General features: G+C 34.2%; 1 protein-coding gene across 3 annotated transcripts in view; it reads right to left on the bottom strand.

Moving 5' to 3' along the window:
• Positions 1 to 18,887: 18,887 nt before the first annotated feature.
• LOC149077096 (uncharacterized) overlaps positions 18,888 to 25,803 on the bottom strand; it is a 114,655-nt gene continuing 107,739 nt past the window's right edge. For 2 of the 3 annotated variants that reach the window (XM_089244827.1, XM_089244828.1), the window contains 4 exons: positions 25,278 to 25,337; positions 22,799 to 22,895; positions 22,453 to 22,583; positions 18,888 to 19,575 (listed from right to left, as the gene is read on the bottom strand). In XM_089244827.1, coding sequence (XP_089100953.1) covers positions 19,492 to 19,575; positions 22,453 to 22,583; positions 22,799 to 22,895; positions 25,278 to 25,337 — 372 coding nt within the window. In that variant the 3' untranslated portion in view covers positions 18,888 to 19,491. The remainder of the gene's footprint in view (positions 19,576 to 22,452; positions 22,584 to 22,798; positions 22,896 to 25,277; positions 25,338 to 25,803) is intronic. The other variant, XM_089244829.1, reaches the window with a different exon arrangement.

Genomic DNA, 25,803 nt, shown 5'->3' with positions numbered 1-25,803 from the left:
AAATGGTTATAATAGACTTGAAAGTTCTCAAATGGTTATAATAGACTTGAAAGTTCTCAAATGGTTATAATAGACTTGAAAGTTCTCAAATGGTTATAATAGACTTGAAAGTTCTCAAATGGTTATAATAGACTTGAAAGTTCTCAAATGGTTATAATAGACTTGAAAGTTCTCAAATGGTTATAATAGACTTGAAAGTTCTCAAATGGTTATAATAGACTTGAAAGTTCTCAAATGGTTATAATAGACTTGAAAGTTCTCAAATGGTTATAATAGACTTGAAAGTTCTCAAATGGTTATAATAGACTTGAAAGTTCTCAAATGGTTATAATAGACTTGAAAGTTCTCAAATGGTTATAATAGACTTGAAAGCTCTTTATTTTTTGGGGCAACTTTTGAAAACTCTTAGTTCGTTGGGTAGGACTTGAAAGCTCTTGAATTGAGTAGACTTGAAAGTTGTTCATTTGGTGAGTATAAATCCTACTCAACATATAAAGCTTTCAAATCCTATCGTAGGCTTTGAGAGCTCTTAATTTGATGAATTTGATGGGCAGTTTTTGAAAGCTGTTAATTTGTCAGGTAGGACTTTAAAGTTCTTAATTCGTTTGGTAGGACTTGAAAGGCTCTTGAAATAGGGAAAAACGTGAAAGCTTTTAATAGCTGGGCAGAAATTCAGAAATTCTACCCAGCACATATAAAGAGCTTTCAAATCCTATAGTAGGATTTGATTTTGAAAGCTCTTTAATGGATGGAATGGACAGCTTAGTGACTTGTACCCTTAAATAATTTTTTATTAAATGTTTTTACATTACACACTCCATGTACACGGTTCTGAGATCCATCTCTGTGATAAGAATCGCAACTTGAATATTTTCCTAGAAATAATCAAGAAGGTTCTCGATTAGATCTTTATTAGTCGTCATTGCATTTTTGTAAGAATATCGAGCCGATATAAAATTTCATTACCATATAGCCAAAAAAAAAAAAAATCTTTATCATTTACGGCTGAGGCATAAAATCAAAATACCACATGATGTAGGTCTACGTTATGCGAAGAACAAGTAGCGTTGAAGGTTCGTGATGAGGATGGCAATGTAATGCAAACGTCATTGTTTATTATTGTAACGTTACTTATTTCATTAATGATAATCACGTCTTCATTTACATCCCAGCGCCGTGTTTTTACTCAGTCAACCGATATGGAGGCCATTTCCAATACAGCAGTTGTTGTTTTTTGCTGTGGGCTCATGAAGATTCATCATCGTAATGATGCATTTTGCGATACATATATATACAGGGTGTCCCATAGATTCGTGAACAGTTTAAAAAATCATATAAAATTGAGGGAATTGGTCCCCATATTTGAATGCGGTTTACGAAAAAGTTATTCTCACTAAGGGGAAATTGCAAAAAAAAAATTCGGCCCAAATTTTGTCGATAGAAAGCGCTGCAAGGAAACAAATTGATGGAAATATGAGAATACTAGAGTAATATAAAATGCAGGGTGTACTCATTTCTGAATTTTCCTTGTTACTGTCGCTTTCATAAGGTTTTCATAGTGGTGTTGGCATTGGTGGATGAAGGTCACTATTGGTTAAGTTTTTTTACCTCGGCAACGGATCACCGGGAGAAGCTTTACGAACGTTTCGGACACAAAAGAGATTGAAGAAAGCTGGTTCAAGTCCGATCTCTCCTGTCGGACTTTGGTGGAGCACCCTCTATCGATAAAAATTTGGACTAATTGTTTCCCCATGCCAAAAAACACCATCGTCGTGAGAATAACTTTTTCGCCAACCGCATTCAAATACACGAATTCCTTCGATTTTTATCATTTTTTACACTATTTACGACTTTACGGGAAGAAACACTCTGTATTTTGTTTCTATATTATACTGCACTACGGAATTTCTATGATGGTTTTCGTCAATAATTTTCATATGTTATATGTATTTGTCATAATAAAATATCCTTCTATAGGTGATTTTAGCGGGGTTTTTTTGTGTTCCTTGGACAATTGTGCTAATAAAGGATTTATTGTCTTCTTACAGAATATTGTTCAGTGTGTTTGATAATGTAAAAAGGTTAATTGTGTTCACTTCTAAGTTCATGGACCCTCTCCCCCCCCCCCGAACTCTCTTCAAAGACACCCAAGGGGGGTCCCGTGAATCTATGTTTAAGAACCCCTGTCCTCTATAGGGAACATGCCAATGGTGCGCACTTTTAATATATGTTTATTATCTTGAGATGATCATTTTCAATAAATTATATTTTGTCACACATTGTATCAGTAGTATAAAACAGGTAATAAGACACTGTTTAAATCACGGAAAACTCTAGAGTGCCAGTAGAATTGTTAGAAACTAGAAACACCGATAACATCTTAGAAAACAAGAAAGAAGGTAATATCATCAAATTTTTTTTTTTTTTAAATTATGAATATTTGTTTTTCTATTCTATCTCTTGTATTTTATTGTATGCAAGCTTTATATAGAATTTAAATTTCAATACTGTAAAACTCGGTTATAACGACCTCGGCTATAACGTCAATATTTGACTGTCAGGACTGATTCTCATGGAGAATAATGTCATGTCTATGAATCTTGCTTATAACGTCGATGAAAACACGACCTCACACATACAGACACGTTCTCGTCATTTTTACATTTGTTTTTACTCGGTTTTTTCCCCCCAAGTTCTTGCATTACATTGAAGTAATGTTTGTCTTTTTCAGAAAAAAAATTACATGTTTGTGAGACGCCCCAACTGATCATTTCCACGAGTCACGTATAAGGGGGAATACCCGTATTTTTTTGTAATTGTTACTTTCCCGAATTTTTTTTCATAAAAATACGTACCATTTTTTCAACGAAATTTACTTAATAATTCATAATTTTTACTAGAATCGGAGATGAAATTAATTTTCATAATTTATAAACTGTGTTATAATGTGAATATGCTTATAAATTAATTCTCTCGCGTATGTCCAATGTCTATTTTTTTTCTGCAAAATACATTACAGCAGACTTGCTGTACCACTCTATATCCGCCATGGGTTATTTGTGAGCAATTTTTTATCTGGCAACTTCACCGACAATTCACAACATTTTTGGCGATAATTAACGATGACCCGTATTTATGGTACCCGATTTCCCGTATTTTTCTCGATCAAATATAGTCACCCTCTAATCGCTAGCAATGAAAGAATACCTTCATACATACTAGCATCTGATTGTATGTGTATTTCGAAATTTAAATTGTACACGTAATACATCGAAATTTGATACATTTCATTTAACAAAATTATCGAACGAGAAACTTACATTATTATTAATTAATTATAATTAAAATTAATTTGTTTATTGAAGATGAAACATCGATACTAACGTGGGATTGTGTGATTTTACTTATAGTCTGTAGTGTGGAGGTGAAAAGCATTTAATCTGGGGACAAAATATACGAGAGTACTATACTCCCAAAAGATCAAGTATCCTACTCTTTATAAAAAAAAATTTGTAAATCGTAAAATTGTATAATGTCTCAATATAAAGTTGTTGAAAATTTATCATTAATGCAATCTCAATATACAATCTAGACCTCTGATGATGACGGTAAAGCAAAACGCAATCTTTATTGAAATCATAATTCAACAGACAATCATAAATTTTAATGAATATGCAATTTAAATCAATTACAACACAACAATATACGGGGTGTCCCGTAAGTCCTAATTCGGCATTTACCTCATCAACTGTTCGTCTTAGAGCAGCGTATCTCAACATTTTCTGACTCGCCGTGGGCCTTTTCAGTGTGTAATTTCTATGGCAGAGTCCTGTTTGACTCGAGGAGCTCTTTTTAGATTTAATTTATATTGCGGAACCCTTTAGGCGTCACTTTTTATTTATTTTCATCAAATTTACTGATTTATTTTATTTTCTTCGAGCGGCGGCGGAGGCTCCGCGGAGCACCGGTTGATAACCGATGTCGTAGAGATAATTTAAAAAATGCTCAAAATGTGTTCAAGAAACACTCTGTACCACTTTTGAGAGTAAATATACACTGTGTCATAAAATAAAAATATCTAAACTCTTATACTCTGTCCTTTAACTAATCAGAAAGTTGCTGCCCTGTCTCTCTTAAGGCACAAAAAAAAAATAATAATATATACATACATACCACGTTTTCAAATGCAATATTCGCTATGATATTTGAATTCAAAATCAGCGAAAACTTGGGCAAGAACATCATAAACTAAATAACAACGCTTCTTTCCCTCATTCATTCTGTTCTATCTCAACTTTTCTTCGATTTGTTAATTTAACTATCTCCGCGAATACTGCACTAAAAACCTTAAAAAAATTTTCTTAGCCTCTGAAGAGAGAGGGCAACAACTTTCTTATTGGGACCATATAAAATTTAAATTTTTTATTTCGGGACACACTGTATTTTCACTGCCAAAACTGGTACAGGTTGATTTCTGAACACATTTGAGCTTCTTTTATTTTTTTTAAATTAGGACCATACCTCTACGACGAACGGTTGATGACATAAAGACAGCATTAAGACCTACAGGACACCCTGCATTACAATTATACATAGCTTATTGTGTTTTAACGTGCATAAGAAACCATGTTGATTTTTTGGGCTTAAAATATGGAAAAAAGTTGAAAAGATACACGTACACTACTATCCATGTATAAGAAACCCCCTTATTTTTGGGACCAAATTTTTGGTAAAAAAGGAGAAGGGATTCCTTAAACACGTTAAAATATAGTATATGTGCTTTTATTATAATTAATCATATGCACAATATTTGTCTATCTCGATGTTGATATAACAGAAGCATTATTCAACGGAACCGAATAAAAAGTTCAGGGTATCCTTACCTTGTGTATAGTCAGGCACTGCACTGTTGTACTTTTAAGTAGCTGCCCACACACGATATTGTAATACTGTATCAACAGCTGTCTACTTTCGACGTTTTCAGATTCCGATCAATAAAGTAGTTGTGTGCAGGTAAGATTTCGGCCACTACCTGCGGCACTACTACTTAAATGAAGGAATCGCTTCAAATCAAGTAAGTCTTCATCCACACCTCGTCCGGATGAATCACTAAAAAAATTTTGAAACGTTCTGTAACATCATTAGTTTTAATAATTACTTTAACCAAGAATGAATGTTCAAAAATATGATTATACTTAGCATATACGTTATCATATGATTATACGTTAAAATATATTTACTTATTAATGAAGATATTATATATCAAATAAAGATGGTTTTCTTTTTTACTTATGGGAAGATTCACACACATAGGAACTTCACAGAAAATGAATATATATATTTTTTCTAGTTTTAAATAATAAATTGCAAATTATTTGAATGAATATCTAAAAATTCAAAACTGAAATTAGTTTTCACACAGAAATTTTCTGTGTTCTTAAGTATGAAACTATTCTGAAATTATTTGTTATAAATGTAGAATGTTAAAAAATTATGACCATCGTATTTCTTTCTTTACACAGATCGGTGAAAACATAAATTATCTCATATTAATTTATATCGGCGTTTGTAAACCTTTGGGAACTCAAGGACCACTAAAATTTGTGGGGGGCTTAGCGGGCCACTAATACTGTAAATTATTACAGTACTTTGGCCTAATTTATTATTCCTACCCATATGAATATCATTGATATTAATTTCATGCCATGGAATAGATTTTATTTAATCAGAATTAAGTTTTCAAGTCTGCCAGCGGACCACCTGTATTTTCCTCGCGGACCACCTCTAGCCCGCGGACCATAGGTTGAGAAATTCTGGTTGATATCATTGCTGTATGCCAGTAGTTTTCAACCTTCCTCGAGAATAGAGAGCACTGTCTAAGCCCATCATCAAACGAAGAGCACTCTTACGGCAACTTTGACATAAGTATGCTTCAAACCTGCATAATTGCAATCATCGAATGCAATTTTTACATGGTGTTTAATTGAAACGTTTATCAAGTAAGTCCCCGCGAGCACGAAATCGGACATGACTTTGGCACTCTTGGGGTTTGGCTCTCTCGTGAGCACCAAACAGATTGAAGATGGCTGCTGTATACAAAAGCCTCAAAAACTTATTTTTTTTTTAGACATTTAATAAGAATATATACATGGTTTCTTTTCACTAAAAATTAAAACCCACTAATTTTATTTCTATTCCCTCCTGTAGAAATACAAGAAATTTTTTTGTTAGTTGAACTGTCAGTTTATTTATAATAAATTAATATCAAGATATTTGAAATATATCAAACGAGAAAAATAATTTTTGAGCATTGTTTTATGGTTTGAAAATTTCTATCAAAACTAAATGATTTCACAGGGTTCTTCAAAACCCCAATTGACGAATAATTTTCCAATTTTAGAGATTATAGACCATTATTTTATACCCTTTATATTCTCCGAATTTTTTAACCGGAGATTAGGATTTAAAATGTCTCTCTCCCTCACCCCTGGTCTTCTCGAGGTGATACGGAGAGCTAATTTTAAAAGAACGCAATTCAAAAGTACACGCAATCTTTTCGATTAAAAATATATTTAATTGCTTCGAATGAAAATTAATTTTAACTAATAAATTTTATCTACATTTTTAGTATTCCTTATTTTATTTAATTTCTAAAAACTTTTTAGAATGAAATAAGGAATGAATAAGAAATGAATATAATGGAATAATGAAAATAAATAAGAATTATTCTTGTAAAATAAATTAGGATTTATTATTCTATTTATATATGTCGCTATTTTAATTTCATGTTACGGTAATATCATCGAATTCAATTGAGGATACTCAAATAAATATTATTTGAAAAATAATTCAAAAATTTTTCTTGATCAAACTCCTTATTAATTATCAAATAATTAATAATGAGTAAATACTCCTTATTATTAGCAAATAATTAATTGAATAAGAACTTGATAAAATTTCGCCAAATTCTTTAAAATTCTTTACAATAAACAAATTTTCTCTATCCGTAATGACATCATTTAAAAAATATATATATATTTATTTATTTTTATCAATGACATACATACGATCGATCATTCATACCATGGCATAATCCTTCCAAAATAGCATTCTTCTTCATTACAAGTGGTTTCACAACGAATTATGGCGTATATGCATACACACACCTTAACATAAACAATATTAAATACTCAACACTTATACACCCACACACACAGTATTATATTTAAATCACATCATTATGTATATAAATTTATAATTTATATTTCAACACAGGTATAATTAAACAGGTATAATAAGAAAGTATAATTTCTTTTTTTTCTTCAATCCGCAAATGAAGAAGCTCCGAGATTGTAACTTTTTACACGTATATATAACTAATTTTCAGAAATACATATCATAATTTCCCCCTTTAATATTAATTATGTAAATGACTCACCTTATATGTACAGCTTCACGAAATTATCAATTCTGCAATCTTTTTCCGATATCAAAGAAATACATTTTTTCCCTCTCCATTGCTCTTGAATAGCGACCACTGCTCATAAACTCGAGAGCGCTTTTACCTTAAATGTGGAAAAATGTGAACAAAACAGTTTGTTTTTATGCTTTGCCCGGCTCCCTCCTCTCACTCCCACGAGTTCCATCAGTTTGTTCAACATGTTATTCGTTGGCTAACACATGTAACGAGAAACAAACACATCATTTGTGATCGTAAGTTCAAAGCCCGCAACTCTAGTTCCCTCTTTCTTCTATACAAAAAAAAACACTTTTTTTGGATTCTAATTATACGAGTTTATTATTAAAGAGAAAAATCCTATATACGAGTTATATATGGAGGATTCTTATATTGATAACATTTCTCCTTGTTCATACGTGGAAGTGTATTCTTACGAATTTGTTATGAATGTATTTAGCCAAATGAACCCATATCTCAATTTAATGATTCATATTTCAGTTTAATGATGGTGAAATATACCTAATTGGGAAACACAGTTAATTTAGTTGTATATATACTGAGTTGAGTTAGAAGTAATTGAAGTTTTCGAATCGAATTGAATTCAAGTCAATTGAGATTTCTGAACTATATTGAAAATTCGAGTTAATTAGGATTTTTAATTAATTATTAAAAATGAAGAGCGAATTAGTTAAAAATTGAACTAATTTTAACTAATAATTGTCTTCTTTATATGTGATTTGATTATGCGATTTACATGTGACTGATTATTACAACTAAATATTTCTGAAACAATGCTTCATACCTTAATTAGTCAACTATGGTTGCTTTTTTGTTGTTAGAAGGAACTCCGGTTTTTTTTAAGATAATACTAAATACTTTTATTATTAAACAGTGATGTACAGGGTGTTTTACCAAAAGTGTCTAAAAGAAATCTAAGTTCTACAGTTCATTTTAAAATTCAAGTAAAACAGAAAGTTATGAGTAAAAAGAGAATTTTTCTATGGATGATCGAACCTAAACAAAAATGACTGATTATTGAAAAAAATTTAGAAATTTCAATTTCTATAGTGCCATTAATCAAAAAATTTTGAATCAGTAAAATTTGCGCCTTCTTTTCAAAGTAATAATCAGACCCATAAATGGATTTTTGTAATCAAAATTTTCTTTTACATCATATGCTTCCTATGCGCATAATGTTGATCGTTATTTTTCTAAAGCTTTCCATTCAGAAAAAATGAGTAGAAATTTTAATTTCGAGATTTAGTAATGGGGGAAATTTATTTAGGCCTATATATATATCCTTTATTTGATACATTCTTTTATTTGATAAATATTTTCTAACAGACGCGATACACATTTCAAAAATTTCAGTTAAATGATTAGATAAAAGTTAGCTGTTCTAAAAAAATTGTAATAAAAAATTATTCCTAAGAATTATAGTCGATTATACACAAGAATTTTTTCTTTTATTTTCAGAAACACAACTGACTACTAATTAAATTTTCTCCATTCCCGCATGATACCATAAATACAAAATTATGAAATTTTTAATAAAGTCTTCTTCAGACACAAGACAATAAAAAAAACCGCTAAAGAAAATTTATTACTTAATTGATTATTTTAACCCTTTATCTACCACATTATGAAAAGTAAAATAAGAAAATGTTTAATAGTTATAAATATAATCATAATAAAAAATAATTAATAATTAAATAATTAAGGCAAAAATACAAAATCAAAACATTTTTCAAACAAATTCAAGTAAGTGACTATAAGTTACGTAAATAATTGCATAACTAATTATTTAACTTGGAACTAAATACCGTCAGTAGATAAAAAATTTGAAAGTATTTGAAATAATGATCTCAAAAAGTCACGTTCTTATAACGAATAAAGCAATCTAAAAGAAATCAAACGAATTGAGATTCCACTTAAAAAAAGTCTTAAATTCTTTAAATCTTAGAAATATCCAAAATTAAATAATAAAATTACACATTTTTCAATTATTTACTTTAAAATTAAAAAATAAAATTACATTTCAATTATTTTTTTTTTAAATTTATTCAATTTAAAGATAAAAGTAAATTTCAAGTGCTATTAAAAGTAAAAACGCATAGTAAAATTATTAATGCCAGATCTTAAAACAAACATTTAGTTAAGCAATCGAAGAATATACAGTATTTTAACGTGGAATTTTTTGCCAGAACTTGGGTCCCAAAAAATAGGGGCGTGGGGGGGGGGGGGTTCTTATACATGGATAGTATTATAGATATATCTTTTCAACTTTTTTCCAAATTTTAAGCCCATAAAATCAATGGGGTTCCCTCTACACGTTAAAATACGGTAATAGCTTTTTTCCAGGAAGCCCAACTTTGACAAAATGGGCAAATAAGACACGCATTTCAACTAGGATCAAAAATTTTTAGTTAAAAGACGAATATAGATCGAATGAATTTGAGAGAAACACAGTTCTATATAGATTTCATGTTTCTCTAGGTATGATCATTGCTTTTTAAAGAAGACAAAGGCCTCCGGGTTGTACCAGGGAGGGCTATAATAGCTACGGGTACAATATAGCAGTGTTCTTAGGGTATTACCTGCGAAAAATTTCGCCCAATTCATGCAGCAGCTGCATAATTTTAGATTTGCAATAGGCCATTCTGTAAATTATTTTTTTCTCCCATTTACTTGTTTTTTGCCGGTTCGCGCAAATTTTTATTTTTATTTATGGTATTTCGTTTCGGCTGGTCCACGAACTATATCTCTCCTACTCATTAAGTTTATGGAGTTCCTCAAAAATTAGTTCTCTCATTTATTTATTTTTTTCTTTGACAGTCCGCGAATCATTTCTCCTGCTCATTTATTTTTGCCAGTCTGCAGATTATTTCTCCCACTCGATTGTCAAAACAATCCGTACATTATTTCACTCATATTGTATTTATTTTTTGTTGGACCTCAAATTATTTCTCACAAAATTATTTATTTCTCGCGGTCCACATATTGTTTTTCCATTTACTTATCTTTTTGCCAGCCCGCAAATTATTCCTCCTATTTTATTTTTTTTACTTTCCGCAAATTATAGAACACTGATCTATATAATTCAAGCGTAAATGAGAATTCGAAAATTTTTCCGAAGTAGATTCAACGCAGAAAATTTGAGTTTTCTTACTTTTTTAGGCATCAGGAAATATAATGGCATAATGACTACAAACACACACTGAGTATTTTCCACCCATTATCATCAGAATAAACAATCACGGAGGGTGATTAGTCGACATTCATTTCACAAAATTAATTCACTCCTCCACTTACAGCAAACAGTACAGAACAAAGATACGGAATTATCGATACCTGAGAGTGCATTTTCCACTGTATACCCTATTATTACATGTTAGTCCCGTAGAATGACAGAAGGCGGAAAAAAAGTAAAATAGAGAAAATACGATTGTTAGCGAAAAATAAGAACGCGTATCTGTTGTACATATGTATGTACGATCGAGTTACGGCCATGTCGTAATAAACGAGAAGAACCAGAGCGCGCTACCGTTTCATGCCGCAGGTGCGACCAACGTTTCTTTTTTTTTTTTTTTTATACTGTGTGTGTATATAATATACTTCTTATTTTTATTTATTTATTTTTCTACTCGTTGGTTGTGCGGAAATCGAGTGGATCCACTCATCCGTCCTTTACATGCGTCCGGTCATGGAGACACATTCAGAGTAGAAAAAAATCACAAAAATATCCATTTAATATAGATGATACGGTGAAAGGAATGGGGTGGCTGCCACCGCCACAGTGACGAATTTCATGGCAGATGTTGGTCGGAGTCATCATGATGGTGCATTTGGACGTTACTCACAGTCCATTAGTTGTCAGTGGAATTTAGATAATTCGAACTTGGTTAATTTCAATTTTTGTGTAATTCGAATTTTAGGAATTCCTCTTAAGTTTCAATTTAATTTAATGTTGAAACTATCTGTTTAATTAGAATTTAACGTCATTAACCACCCTTTTTGGAGATATGAATTATTCTAAGCTGCTGACGAAATTTTCCTGACGGGGGAAGGGGGAGGGGGTCAAAAATGGCTAAAAATCTGCTGACGTAGTACTTGAATGGCCCCTTATACTGAGCTTTCCCAGAACACAACATATAGCCAATACTAAAAAATTACCATAACAAAATCTAAACTTTATTTTTTTGTTGCGACTTTTAGCAAAAAGCAATGATTTTGTTGCCAGTTTTACGCATGCACTGGCTTTTGTCGTTCTGCAAACTGTTGGAGTTTTACCGGATCATGGATGATTTCATTAGCACCTGCCAATGGCAGATGCATAGGCTACTACTCAGTAAATATAAAAGCATGTGTGTGGTAATCAACTTTGCTACAGACGGAATTGTTAAAAGCTGGAGAGCTGTAATCCCAGTCATTTCTCTGGTGAAAATGTTTTGGACATTAAATACCTTTCTAACATCATTGTTCATTTAGAAATATCAATGTAGCTTAGCAACATTTTTCACCACATCCAAACGAGATTCATGTGTTTGTTTAACTCTATGAAAGAAAAACTGAGGTTGATTGACGGATGCGGTTGAAAAGTATAAGCACAAAAATTCGAATTCTTCAATTCATCCTTTTAAATTAATTAAACTGGGGGTAAATTCATAACTTTAATAAAACGTTTGTTTTTTAAAATTAAAATGCGTGATTGTCTCTATTGAAGTTTGAAATCTTTTCTTTCTGGGATTTGTGCTTCGTCCTAAGGGCCGTTCAAGTATTACGTCAGCATTGATAGGAATGGGAAGGGGTTCGAGATTTGCTGACTTTTGATGACGGGGGGGGGGGGTTGAATGGTGCTTACGTCATCAACCACCCTTTATAAAAATGTGAAATATTATTAATGGCATCTTTACTGGGAATACCAAAAATGAGAAAAACCTTTACCTAGTTTTTTTGTAAGCACCTGAGCTAACATATCCCCCTTCTTATTGATGAGTTCTCTATAGAAGTGTTCCTCAACCGCTGGGCCGCGAGTGTTTCACCGTTTCATTTTTACCAATTTATTGCACTCTTGTCGTAGGTATGGCCAGGACATCGACTCACAAAAACAAAATCACGCGGGACGTGGGCTTCCCGAGATTGAGAACCACTGCTCTATAGACCTCTTTCTCTAGTAGAGTATTGTTTAGAGGGTGTTGTCTCTACAGGCCACCACCCCCGTCTTTGTCTCACTTACGGGGAGGGGGGGGCGGTGTCAGCTAAACTGTTTTATGTCTAACAGTGTCACATGCGTTGTTCTTGAGGGATTTGCCGGACGTGGGTCGGGAAGAAATTTTAACTGTTAGTACAAATGGAGCCTTTTTCAGACGATGCAGAATGAGCCCGCAACTTGGAAGTGTTCGTCCGGAGCCGGATGGCGTCCGCATGTGTCAAATCTTATAAGTGCGGGTTCCGAATCCGCACGAACAGGTTTTGGACATTAGGTTATATGGAGCTATTCACACGACGCGGGACCGGGTGGAATTCGACCAGATCATTTGTTAAGATGCTACTTTTAAAGATGATTTTGAATGGATTTTTTTTTTAATTATCCATGAAGGTCCATGAAGGTTTAAAAACACCATATGAAGGTCCCTGTTCATCAATAGGATGTACCTACATGCGTCTATCTCTCCGTTTCCTTCTGAGATAAAGGAGATATAGCAACTTTAACTACTTTTTGTCCATACTTTACAATTTTATACAATAAAACCTGCCAAAAACGGGACCATGAAAATGTAGCCGTTATTGGGAATGAAATTTTATTTCTGAAAGAAAAAAAACCCACTATGAAATTTGCGATCTACATAACACATAAAATGATAAGCCGTTCTGTAATTCATTACGATAATTACATTTAATTGACTAAATACTTCAATAACTTTTAAATTTAATTTTTAAAAATTTAATTTTTTTTTAAATTAAAAAAAATATTTAAAATTATTTTAAAATATTTTTTATTTTATTTTTTTTTTTAATCTTTTAATTTTTTAACTTTTAAAACTAAATACTTTTATTAAACAACGTTATCCACGTACGGTGTTCACTGGATGAAAAAACAAAATCAGACTTTAAGATGCGGGCGAAACGTCCGCAAATATGTGCTCGTGTGATGAAAGTGGCCCGCGATCCGGACCCGCGTGAAAGTACCCGAGATATTTCTGGGTGACAGAAATAAAGCAGAGAGATTATAAGTTTGACAAGATATCTCGAGATTGCCGTTGTAAAGGTTATTAAGCAATCATCTTGTCATTAACTGATCAGCATCTCTGGAATTTAAAGAAACCATGATGAAAAAGACGAGAGCTCAATGCTCTGTAATTCGCACCAACTAGCAACAGCAATCCGCAACACTTCTTCAATTAATACTTAACTTAAACTGGGGGGGGGGGGGATCTATAATTATTTAGAATGAGTATGTGGATAGGCACACTCAGCTAAGTAACGATCCCAGAAAATCACTTCGTCCAGGAGCCACTGTTGCAAATGCGAATCCAGACGAAGGCGTTGGGGGTGATCGCCTCTCCCAAGAACCGAATAATATGGAAAAATTTTGTCTGTCATAAAATACGGGACGATCCAACTTTCCTACACAATAAATCGCCCCACCCGACGCATTGGCCTGGATCCGCGCTTGCACTGTTGAGGTGGCCTATTTTGGCGACACGGGTGCCTGGTGAGCGTCCACTGACGTCTTCGTATTATTTTCTTCTTTTTTTTTGCCATTGGTTTCCATCCGGATAGCAATTTTGCGGATAATATCAGAAGAGAAATGTGTGTGTGATGATAACGAAGCAACTACTTAAGATGGTTGATGGCTATGCTGGCCTAATGTTAAACGTGCGAGAGAGATTGTTTGCTCAGCTGCTGACCGTTAGGAGATTCCTTCGTACCCAGAATTTTTTTCTTTTTTTTCCTCTAAACCGCATATTCTGAATCTTTCCACGAGAGGTTGCCAGACCCAATTATACACAGGCTCATGTTTATTTCTTGAACTCATAATTAATAGATTACTTATAAATCAGAGCAAAAATATAGAAGGAAATAACTTAGATCATTTGTCTTCATCAGGCATAAGAAATTCACACGAAAGGCTCCGATCATATATTTAAAAATCAATTCAATTTTTTTGAACATTCAATATTAAAAATTTAAGAATTGCAATAAAAAAATTAAATGCTGGATCTTTATATAGAAAGACATTGACGGCGGCATGGCCCCCACATAAGGGGGGCTGACAGGGCTCTAGCCCTGGGGCCCGGGACGGTTATCATAATTTTTTTGCTTTTTCACGCTATAAATTAACAGCAGAAGGGGCCCGTTAAAAGTCTGACCGAGGGGCCCGTAAAAGCTCCCAGCCTAGGGGCCCCGCTACAGGATGTGGGGGCCATGGACGGCGGTCGGAATCTGAACCACACACACTTCCGTCGACCCTTTTGAAGTGTTCATGCGGGTCCGGATCATAGGCGGAGATAGACTTGGAAGTCTGTGGGGACACGATAATGATGATGTCAATTCATATATACATTAGATCAGTCGACTCCACCTTTGACGCTGGGGGGGGGGGGGGGGGCAATGCCCCCGCACGCATCCCCGTATCTCCACTCATGTTAACGTGTTCCAATCAATTTTCACGGTCCTAATATTTAGCAGCCGGATGCGGTCATCGGCCTTCATATACTGTACTGCAGCTGAGCTGTTCAAGAAAACCCACTTCCAGCGAAATAGCATATCCTGATGGCATTCACGGCTGAAGCAAATACATCATAGCTTTGCATAAAAACGTGAAAATATATTTTTCAAAAAATATATGTTATGCCCCTTTTATACAGTATATAAAGTGTCCGTAAAAGAACAAATTCTGAGGTTGATTTTAAAATTGTAAAAATATTTATTACACAAAAATATCGGGAAAAAAACACCCATAAAAATATATTTTACTTCTGCTGCCACCTATCAAATGAAAACTAAACCATCTGTTGTAATTTTTCAATTAAAGTTGGTTGTTAGTTTCATACGTGTACGCAACATTAAAACGAAAAAAAAAATTACAATGCCATATATTTATTAATTTTTATGTTGCATACAGTTGTAAATTTTATGAACCAAAATACCGGTTAATATATTTTTTTTGTTTTCCCCAGATTATGTAAACACCAAACAGCATGTCAACCGGTATTTCTACGCATGGAATTCACATCGGTGTGCAGCATAACAATATAAAAAATTGATTTAAAACCAACACAACCATTTCATTTTAAGAATTGTAACACATAGTTCTGTTCTTATATTCAATAGGTGACAGCGGGGTTCTAGCTTGAAGCCGTTTATATATCATATCCATGAAAAATATTTCCAAGTAAATCTAGGGATATTTTTCGGGCATCTATAATATTAACCTACATGCCTGGTCAGGCGTGTAAATTTTTGGGAATTTGTTCAGCCCTGGTGTACAGATTAATTATTTTAGGAGGGAGAATATAATTTATGCAGAAATCAATGAAATCGTCACTCACCAGTCTGAAAACACCGCAAACGGTGAACAGGCCACAGTATGATATCGAGATGATGGTGTGTCTAACACCGCGACTGACTACGTGGCTGTTATATTTCCCGCGATGCTTTTCGCAGGTATGAAAGAATTATTCACCTGACTCAGCGTTTAGAACTCACTTAACGCTTCTGCGTCCTGTGCAAAGTCCACACGTGCGTTTTTTTTATGTATATTTTTTATTTCTCTCCAGTGGGCGTCGTTCTACCCGAAAAAAAAAATTCTAGATCACGTGAGCCATGTTTGATTTCCGTCATTCCCACCGTGACATCCCCGGCATGGTTTTTCCACGTCTAATATGCATAAAATAATCAGCATTTTGATCCATCTCTCTTGTATATATAAGTACATGCATATTTTTTAAATGCTGTTCGTTGCTTGCGAATCACTAGGTAACAACAGGGAAATAACTTTTTTTTAAATTTACAGGACCATGGTTGTGCATTAAGGCAAGCGGAGATTTGAAAGTCTGGAAGGGAGGGGGGGGGGCACGATGACGATTCCCAATTCATAAAAACGCATACACTTCAAATCAGTCTGCTCCGCCATTGCACTCAGCATGCACCCGCAATCTCCGCCTATACATGGTGCATCGCGCCAGTACTATTGAAGGCATCACTCCTTTGCCCAAGATAAGGCCCTGTATAATTTTGAAGGTCGGATTTAGTTCACCAACTGGTCTAGCCCCAGACCTGTGCTTGCTGCTCCTCAGTTATGGCCCAGAGTAGTCCCGGGTCCCTGCACCAGCGCGACTTCGGCAGGTGAGGAGCAAGCAGGTCTGCTCCACCAGGTGCCGGACCATAGGGAACGCGAGTTTCACCCTTTTACCTCTAATTTAACATAAGGAGAGGGGTGCCAAAATGCGTGTTTTTCTCGGCTGACCACGCACCTAGTTGCAGCCCTGAACGGATCTCTGGATAAAGCAAAATAAATTTTATATGGAATCTTTCCCATAGACGAAGTTCGGAAGGAAAATTCATATTCCTCTGTAGGGAATCTAACCACTAATCCTTCAATGTCCAGACGAGTGCTCTACCATTAAGCTGCAGAGGGCAGATATTTTCTTCCCTAAGAGCAGGGGTTCTCAAACTGCGCATCGCCAACTTTTGCCAAGGGCGCCCTGAAAAATGTTTTCGAAAAAATCCTTTATTAAACTGCTCCGGGGAGCCGCGGATAATCGTTTACCAGCATCTCCGCTTGGTTATCGGGGCTTCCGTACTTCGTAAGCATAGCAGACGAGCCAACTTTTCGAATCCAGAAATTGTCCCGAAGGAGGTACTCTTCCTCCCCCCCCCCCCCGGCACTCATAGACTCGATCAAAAAAAAAAAAATTTACAATTTCTTTTTTAATTTTTGCGTTAAGAAAAAGTTCCCGCTCCGAGCAGAATATAATTCCATGTCAGTCTATTCATGCAGAATAGAGAAATCACATCTACATACTGTTCATAAAACATGTTTCCTTTCGTGGATGCTATCAGTGATTATCTTGAATATATGAACTCTTAAAAGCTTTATATAGCTTAAAGTTCTATATTTTCTGCAAAATCACAAAATACACCATATAGATGGATATGGCATATTGTCATTCCGCGAGCACAAGAAAGGGGGTCCGCATGCGTAAAAATTTGAATGTTTCTTGTAAAGGACATACATGAAAATCTTGCAAAGGGACACAAAATACACGAGCACGCGATTTCAGGCAAGTGGAGTATTTAGCCCCTCACCCCCTCCCGAGGCCCGTAGCCAGAAATTTCGTTCGGAGGGGACCAAAGTGATAGAACAATGGATTTTGGTCATCTTTTTCCTTTTTTGGTCATTTTCTCACATTTTGGGCAACCCTTAATCCCTCCACCAATGCCAGGTTTTCCCCCGACCTGCACCTTAAACTCTAAATAAGGTTGGCAACGAGCATAGGCAAATGCAGAGTGGAGCGATATCTTCCTTTCCCAATTCAGTGAAGAAATTGGCATAGGTGGAAAGTTTACTTTTTTTTTTTACCATTTGGGGGGGGGAGGGTTGTACATTCGCTTATGGCCACGAGAAGAAATGGTCCAAAGAGGGCCCCATGGGATGAAAAAAAACAGGTCAAGAAATGCTGACCTAGGGCACACCTCCCAACCAGCGAAATGAAATCATTGCTCTTTATTCCTCCTTAGTGCACCATCCTAATATTGAAGCAGAAGCAAAGAAAAATAATGCCATCAAGGCCGAACTAAAGATATGTAACCACAGTAGTGTTTCCTAACCTTTTTCATGTCATGGATCCCCAGCATAAGGTGAGTTTCTACCCTAACCTTCTCTAAAATTCAAAATGTATTGTCTTTATGATTAGCATATCGTAAAAAAAAATTGAGGTACAGTCAAACCTCTTTTGCAGACACTGGGGGGGAGAAACAAATTCATCCGTAAAAGAGGGAGGTGGCCATTAATCAAGGGTTTGAAAAACTTTTTTTTAAATTATATACTGGGAAATTATTATTTGGCCATAAAAGAGTAACCGCATCTGAGGAGTGTCCGTTAAGTGGGGTTTCACTGTATTAGTTGCAATTTCACAGCACAAAATTTGTCATTCGTGCAATGAAAGCAAATTAAAATGATTTCGCAGACCCCCCTTACAAAGTACTCGCTGATCCTTATGGGTCTGCAGACTACAGGTTGGGGAAACACTATACTAAACTATGCGTAATGCCTCAGTGTGTTTGTAGATGGCAGTGACAAACCTAAAGACGCATTAAGGCGAAAGTGCAGATAATGTCTTTAATTTCACCCATATAAACACAGTCATTAAAAAAAATCCTCGTAACTCATGCGTTAGAAAAAGGAAAACAAATGCAACATGTGAGAATGAACAACATTTAATATCAACAAAAGCATTTATCCTCTTAAAAATTACACAGTAATAATGCCAGAATGAAAACTGAATAAAGCATGCAATGAACACAATTTAAACTAAACATAAACAGAATGAAATGTTCAACAATCGAGATATTGCAGAGCCATTTAAAAATATTCATCATTTTATGGTGAATAAATTAAACTTCTGAAATTCCCAAAAATGCAAAATTTAAAAAAAAGGTGTTTCCCTTTTTTTAAAATTTCAAAATCCAATTTCCATCAATAGAAGCTATTTCCCGAATAAACTTCCAATCGAGAGAAAAGACAGACTATCGATAGATATAGAGACACAGGGTATTTAAAAAAATACAAGTTCATGAGCACATAAAACATTTGTGTACAAAAATGAAATTTACAAAGAATGACTTTTGTTTCCTCCCCCCTCCCTTAGTTTAAAAACATAATGTACATGGTCAATGACTTTAATACACGAATTCACATCCCTGCGAAAGGTTTACCTGAACTACTGGGACAGACAGGGAAAACTACATATTATCAGTGAAACCGAATAATTTACATATGTGGAGACAACACATCCACACACATTTTATCGACGCTGTCGACGAACATTTATCTGCTTTATCAACTCGCTCTGAGTTTTCTTGGCATCACAAGCTGGTGTTTTCTCCTCCTGCAAAATAAAGAATAAAACAATTTTCCACTTTTAAAGCCATGAAAGTAAAAAAAAAAGTAAAAACAAAAAAAACTTATATGCGAAGTTATATGAAAACTTGCGTGAAGAATTCAATTGAAACATAAGACATTGGGCGAGGTTACTAGCTACTTGCTTGCAGTTTTACTCGTTGCTACTCAAGTCACTCAGTGCAGCAATGTTATACACTATATATGTTACAATAAATGTGATATAAATTGGTTATCATACATAATAACCGGTTATTATGCATACTTACCAATCGTCTTGGTATAAGTTCGATAAACATTTATCACTTTTACCAGAAATTATGAATAACAACTGTCATTCGTAAATTTGAAAAATACTGGAAACTTGCCTTTATATGTGACTATGTATAATACCCAAGTGTAATTACACATTAATCCTATTTAATTAGTAAATTAAATATGAAAAAAAAATTCCAAATGAGTCTAGTATGCACAACGAATATAGTTGGATCCTGATATAATAACAATCGTACCCCAATACAACTATACAATACATGCATTAATTATCATGTATAATATATCATATTGGTTGATTTATCATATTTACCAATGACATAACACTTGGGTATTATGCATAATCACCGGTAGAAGTGATTAATTTGAGAAAAATATCAAAATTTATCAGCGATGCTTGAGAGCTATGCAAAATCACAGTAAAAGTGGTAAATTTATGGAAATTCAAATTTACAACGCTTGGGTACTATACATAATCGCCAGTGAAAGTGATAAATTTAGAGTTTGAAGTTTATCAAATTTACCAAAATGCTTTGTAAGTAAGCATAATAACCAGTTATTATATGTATAATTTAACCACATTTATCACATTTACCATAACACACACATATATATATATATATAACTCCTCGCTCGCTCTGCTAGTGAGAGTTAAGTTGGAGGGTGGGTCACTTTTCTTGCTATTGGCCAGCCTTTTTGCTATCTCCCAGCTGCAACATGTGGATGTGACTACTTTTCTTTCTATTTACTCTTTGATTCCAGACAAAAACTACAATAAAAAAGGAGGCCGCTGTGGTGGTCGAGTGGTCATAGTGACGGACTCGCATCGCGGGGACCTGGGTTCGAGCCCCACCGTCACCACAGTGGTGGTCGACTGAAGTTGGTTTTCTGTGGTTCCCAACTTCGAGGCGCAAATGTGAGCCGATCTTCAAGTTAAAAAGCCTCGCCACAGAGAGCAAGTCTTACAAACAGCACAAATATTCAGTCACTACACATCACTCACTTCTGAGATATAGATGGCAGCACTGAAAAATCATACACAACACTAGACACGCACTCAAACTGTTAGGTACACACACTTACACTTCCGGCACAACTCACTAGGTAGAAAATTGCCTATGGCGATAGACTCGAGTTGTGCTCGGTTTGAAAAAATAAAATATAAAAGGAGGGGGCAGGATGAAATTATTTTACTAGTCAAAATAGCTAGTAATAAACAAATTAAATCACCAAATACAATTGACCCTATAATAAAAAAACTTCTCAATATTAATTTTGCATTGCCCATATCAAAATATGTTCTGTTAGACTACTTTCTAATAAGAGGAAATTGGAAAGAAAGTACCGAGATGACCTGAGAAAGTACAGTAAACCCCCTGAACAGGTTTTTTACATTCCTTTAATATACATACCGACCATATTCATGGCACATTTCCACAACTGTGATAGACTTTGGATACTAATGGCAGCACCTTATATATGGCACTGTGAAGCTGTACGGGCATAGTGAGAGACTTTCATCATTAGTTTCGTACCCTGCAAGCAGCAGATTGATGGGCAGATAAAGTTTGTTTTCCCAACTTGAGACATGAATGTATGTGTGAATCTCTCATTAAGAAAAGTTTATTCATAGACCTTCAACATGATACTTACGTAAACAAAAATTCCAGCATCTGCCACTTTCAATATAGAATGCAGATGGCAGCACTTATTGAATAAGCATAACTCTGATAACACAAAAATATTAGGGCCACATATATACCACACAACATTCCAGCAAGCATCATTTACAAATATTATGTAAATTTTAATTACATCATAAAATTTTTTATGTTTAATCATTAGAAATTTTTTTTATTATTTTTGTTGCAACACTGTTCTTTTCTGCACAGAAAGGGACATGTGGTTTATCACTAAAGCTGAGCAGTAATGCTTGACGCTGAGAGGTTGGTGCACTAACCCTATGGAGGGGGGAGGGATGGTGTTTTTTGAGAGAAATAGTCCTATAGATGATACATTGAGCTTGTGAAAGGGACCAAAGTCATAAAGGCTTATGAAGGACAATATTAATGGGGGTGTCAGAATTGTTTCTTTCTCCCTTCAGCGAAGTTAGCAGGCATGTATGTTTTTTAATTTGGGGTTGCTATTTTTTTAATTATACAACATCTATATTTGTTATGGGCATCTTTTTCCCCAGCCACCTCGTTGGACATTTTGCCTGTTGTGGCCTTGTATTTGTAGGTATCATGCAGGAAAGTAAGTGGCACAGAAATGTCATTGAACAGATGTACTATCAAATCTCTGACACAGGCTCGATGCTACATATTTCTTAATCCTTTGGTCAGCATAGCAGGAATCACTGAACCTCCTTAAAATATATAACATACATATTTTTTAATCACAAGTAGGCGTTATTTTCAGCTGGCTGATTTACAGCAGGTGCAAAGTAAAGAGGGCGAGAAAATGTACTCCATTGAGAAAAATCACATTTACAAAATATCAGAGTTTATCATCGATAGAATAATCATAATTTTAAGCATGTGTGCATGCTGGACCCCAGAGTGAAAATGACAATTTCGGAAATTATAATTACAGAAGGTGGCGAAACGTCTAAAACTGGTTCAGCTTCTGGACGGTAAAGCATCTTCTTTCTTCTCTTATTAAGTATTGGAGTTGATTCTGGTGTTTCAGCTGGTGCTCTCAAAGGACTCAGATATGATGCCGCTATTAGGGTGGGGAAAAAAACAAAATTAATGTCATTTTCAGGTTTTCAGAAGGCCACAGAATGTTTTTAAAACCATTTGACAACTTCTCCTTCATACGTTCCATAACCGAACCAAAAAAACTAGATTGAATTTTAATTGCTTCACACTCATTGTACACTGTTTAGCACATTGTGCAAAGTGTCATAAAATGTGGATAAAAGAATAATAACTTACTCGCAGCCTTTATCCTGGATGTTGCTCCACTTACAAAATTCTTTACCCGCTCCAATGGAGAAGTGGGTGGTTGCTGAACTGTTTCTTTAATTTGGACCTATATATCATCAACACATGAGCAAACATTAAAGTTATCTTTAAATCATCACTGGAATAAAAAGTAATACATAGAAATCAATGTCACTCCAAGATTCATTGAAAGACAATCTTGTATTAACAAGTGAAGAGGACATTTTTATATGAATATCACTCAAGTTGTTACTTCTCATTATCAGTGGACCCCTTACCAACAGAGGCGTCAGACTAGCATTGCCCCAAAGGAATGAATGACAGCCCGCAACCTCCCAACAAGATCCAAAACATATTTTTAAAATAAAATAATCTCTTTTAAACAACTTTATTAAATTGTTCTGTTTCTTCGGGCTGATATGAACATTACTGAAGAGTTTTTGGAAAAACTTATAGAACCACAACAGGGAAAGATATTTTTGACGCCGTGACAAAATACAAATATGTATATTAGAACATGCACTTTGAAAATATATAGACTTTCTATGAACAAACTTGTAGCAGTAATAATGGATGGGACACTAGTAATGACTGGCAAAAACATAAATTTTGTTTCAAAACTTGCATTACAATTAAAGAAAATGTAATTTTTAGTTTAATTGTTTATTTATAAATTTTTCACTTCCCTTTGATTCCAATTTAAACTGTTTTCTTTTTAATTAGTGATTATTAGAATTTGGAAACAAATTTTGTGTTAATTATTCGTTTTTAATTATTGGTTGCCCACAAGAAGATAAAAAAACAAATAGCCCAAGGTCAGATTGAGCTCGACATCCCTACCCTACAGGATATCTTAGAGCATCCTTTCTACCGACATAGAACCATATGTTCACTGGAGATAACTGATATTCAGTTTCGAAAGACAAATTCAATCCTCAAGTTGTCCCATCATTTGTGAGTGATTGACGTGATAGCAAAAACTAAATTTGATATGAACAAATATCATTGAAATATAAAAAATTTCAAATATCAAACATATTTGAACTAAACTAAATTTGAATAAGACTTCTTGCAGGGCTAATAGAAAAATTTGATCATTTCCTTCACAAAAACTCTCAAAGAAATATAGGCAAATTCAAAATTTCAACCCTCTGAATATTTGTTTTTTCCCTTTCAGAGAATTTTTTCTTTACTGTCCATGCTTGTGTTGCCCATTGTCAAGCAATTGTAAACAGTGATTGATAGGCAACTGAGCAGTTGTTGTTCTAAAGTCAAGACCAGTTGTATATTTTTACCCTGATCAATTGAGAATACAGTGAAAGCTTGATACAGCCTGTTGCTCAAGGCAACATTATCATGTGCCATGAAATTTATGCTGCTTGTGACATTTTTTCAAAATTGGCGTTCACATTCCCCACAAAAAATTTAATTGATTAGTTTAGCTGTTCTCAAAGTGTGAATCATGGCTCCTAGGGGAGTATTTGATATTGATGTGTGCCTGATTAGTGGTTTGAAGTGGTTCTTTATTAGACTATTCCAGGAGTCCCAGGTGGCAAAAGTTTGAAACTACCAGATCAATTGATAAAATAAATTCAGTTAGATGTTTATGTATTGCCTCTGTAAAGAGATTTATCGCATAAAAAATAGCTATATCGAACTTCATTAACACTTTCAGTGATCATGTGGTACCAATATTATATATCCTTGAAAGAACTGAAAATAAGAATGGTTCAAAATTGTATTGAATATATTTTGAGCAATATATATATATATATACACACACACATACTGTTATAGTGGTTTCAAAATCACAGAAAAAATCATTATACAAGGGTTTATCATAGTAAAGGATATCATTGTATCGAGAAAAGTTTAACATTAGACTACAGACAATTCCAAAAAAGATTTGAAAAAAATATCATTGTAGAGGGACTAATTGTTATGTCGAGTACCGTTATAAAAAAGTTTCACTGTATATTAAAGTTCAGTTCTATATGTCCCCTGGACTACCCTGTTCCTTTTTTTGCTGTGAACGTAATTAAACACTGACTTTCCAGGTTGCTGAGGATCCTGTCATAAAAAAAATTATGTACTGCAACTTACATTGAGACGTTTCCTCAATAAAATAGTCATAGACCTGAATGTACAGTGGGACATGGCAATAATTATCAACGTTATATTAGGTTAACCAGCAAAAACTTTTGATGCGGGAGGGGTGTGGCACCACCAGCTGTATAGTTACAGGTGCAGCAATGATCTGCTACAATACAGTTGAACCTACTTATAATGTTTTTACAAAACATTTAAATGGAAATTTCGATGTGGTATTAATAAGAGTTGGAATCACATGAGTAGGGCATACAAAGCGAGGAAAACATTACAAATGGGACTGCTATAAACAGGATTCACTGCATAATGCATGCGACAAAACTTGTATACTGAAGTAAAACATTCTCATAGATGTACTTGCCTTACGCTTGTTTGTGGCTCTAGTCACCGCAGGTCCTGTATCCACTGCTGAAGCCCCTTTCTGCAATAAAAATCGATATCAATGAATGGTACTACTGACACTGAATTGACTGCATAATGAGATTTATGAAGAGAGTAACACATCTAGAACTATGATGTTAATTATTTATATAATTTTATGATTTTTCTTTAAGCAAAATATCTAACTTTTTTGTGTACTAATTAATGTAATCAATTAAGATGAATTATTTTCTTAGTTGTTTTCAAACATGTAGCATACTAAAAGTACTTTCTTAAATTTTGGAAATATTCTTTAGTGAAATAAATCAATAAACCTTTTAAGGATGAGTTATTCATAATAAACTTTCACAGAATATGGCCAAATATTCTCCTAGCTAAGAATATTTTTTAAAAGGCTGAACAAGACCAATATTTTTACATCTCTAATAGGATAGCTTGTTGCAAAATTAATTTCTATTTGCAAACATGATTCAACAACTGCAAAACATCATTCCACAAATAGATAT

This window comes from Pholcus phalangioides, unplaced genomic scaffold, assembly GCF_987345545.1.
Source record: "Pholcus phalangioides strain wild (caught in Gottingen) unplaced genomic scaffold, Ppha-v1.0 ptg000015l_1, whole genome shotgun sequence".
Taxonomy (NCBI): domain Eukaryota; kingdom Metazoa; phylum Arthropoda; class Arachnida; order Araneae; family Pholcidae; genus Pholcus; species Pholcus phalangioides.
The sequence above is the reverse complement of the archived record's forward strand: the minus strand, read 5'-3'. Positions and strand labels throughout refer to the sequence as shown.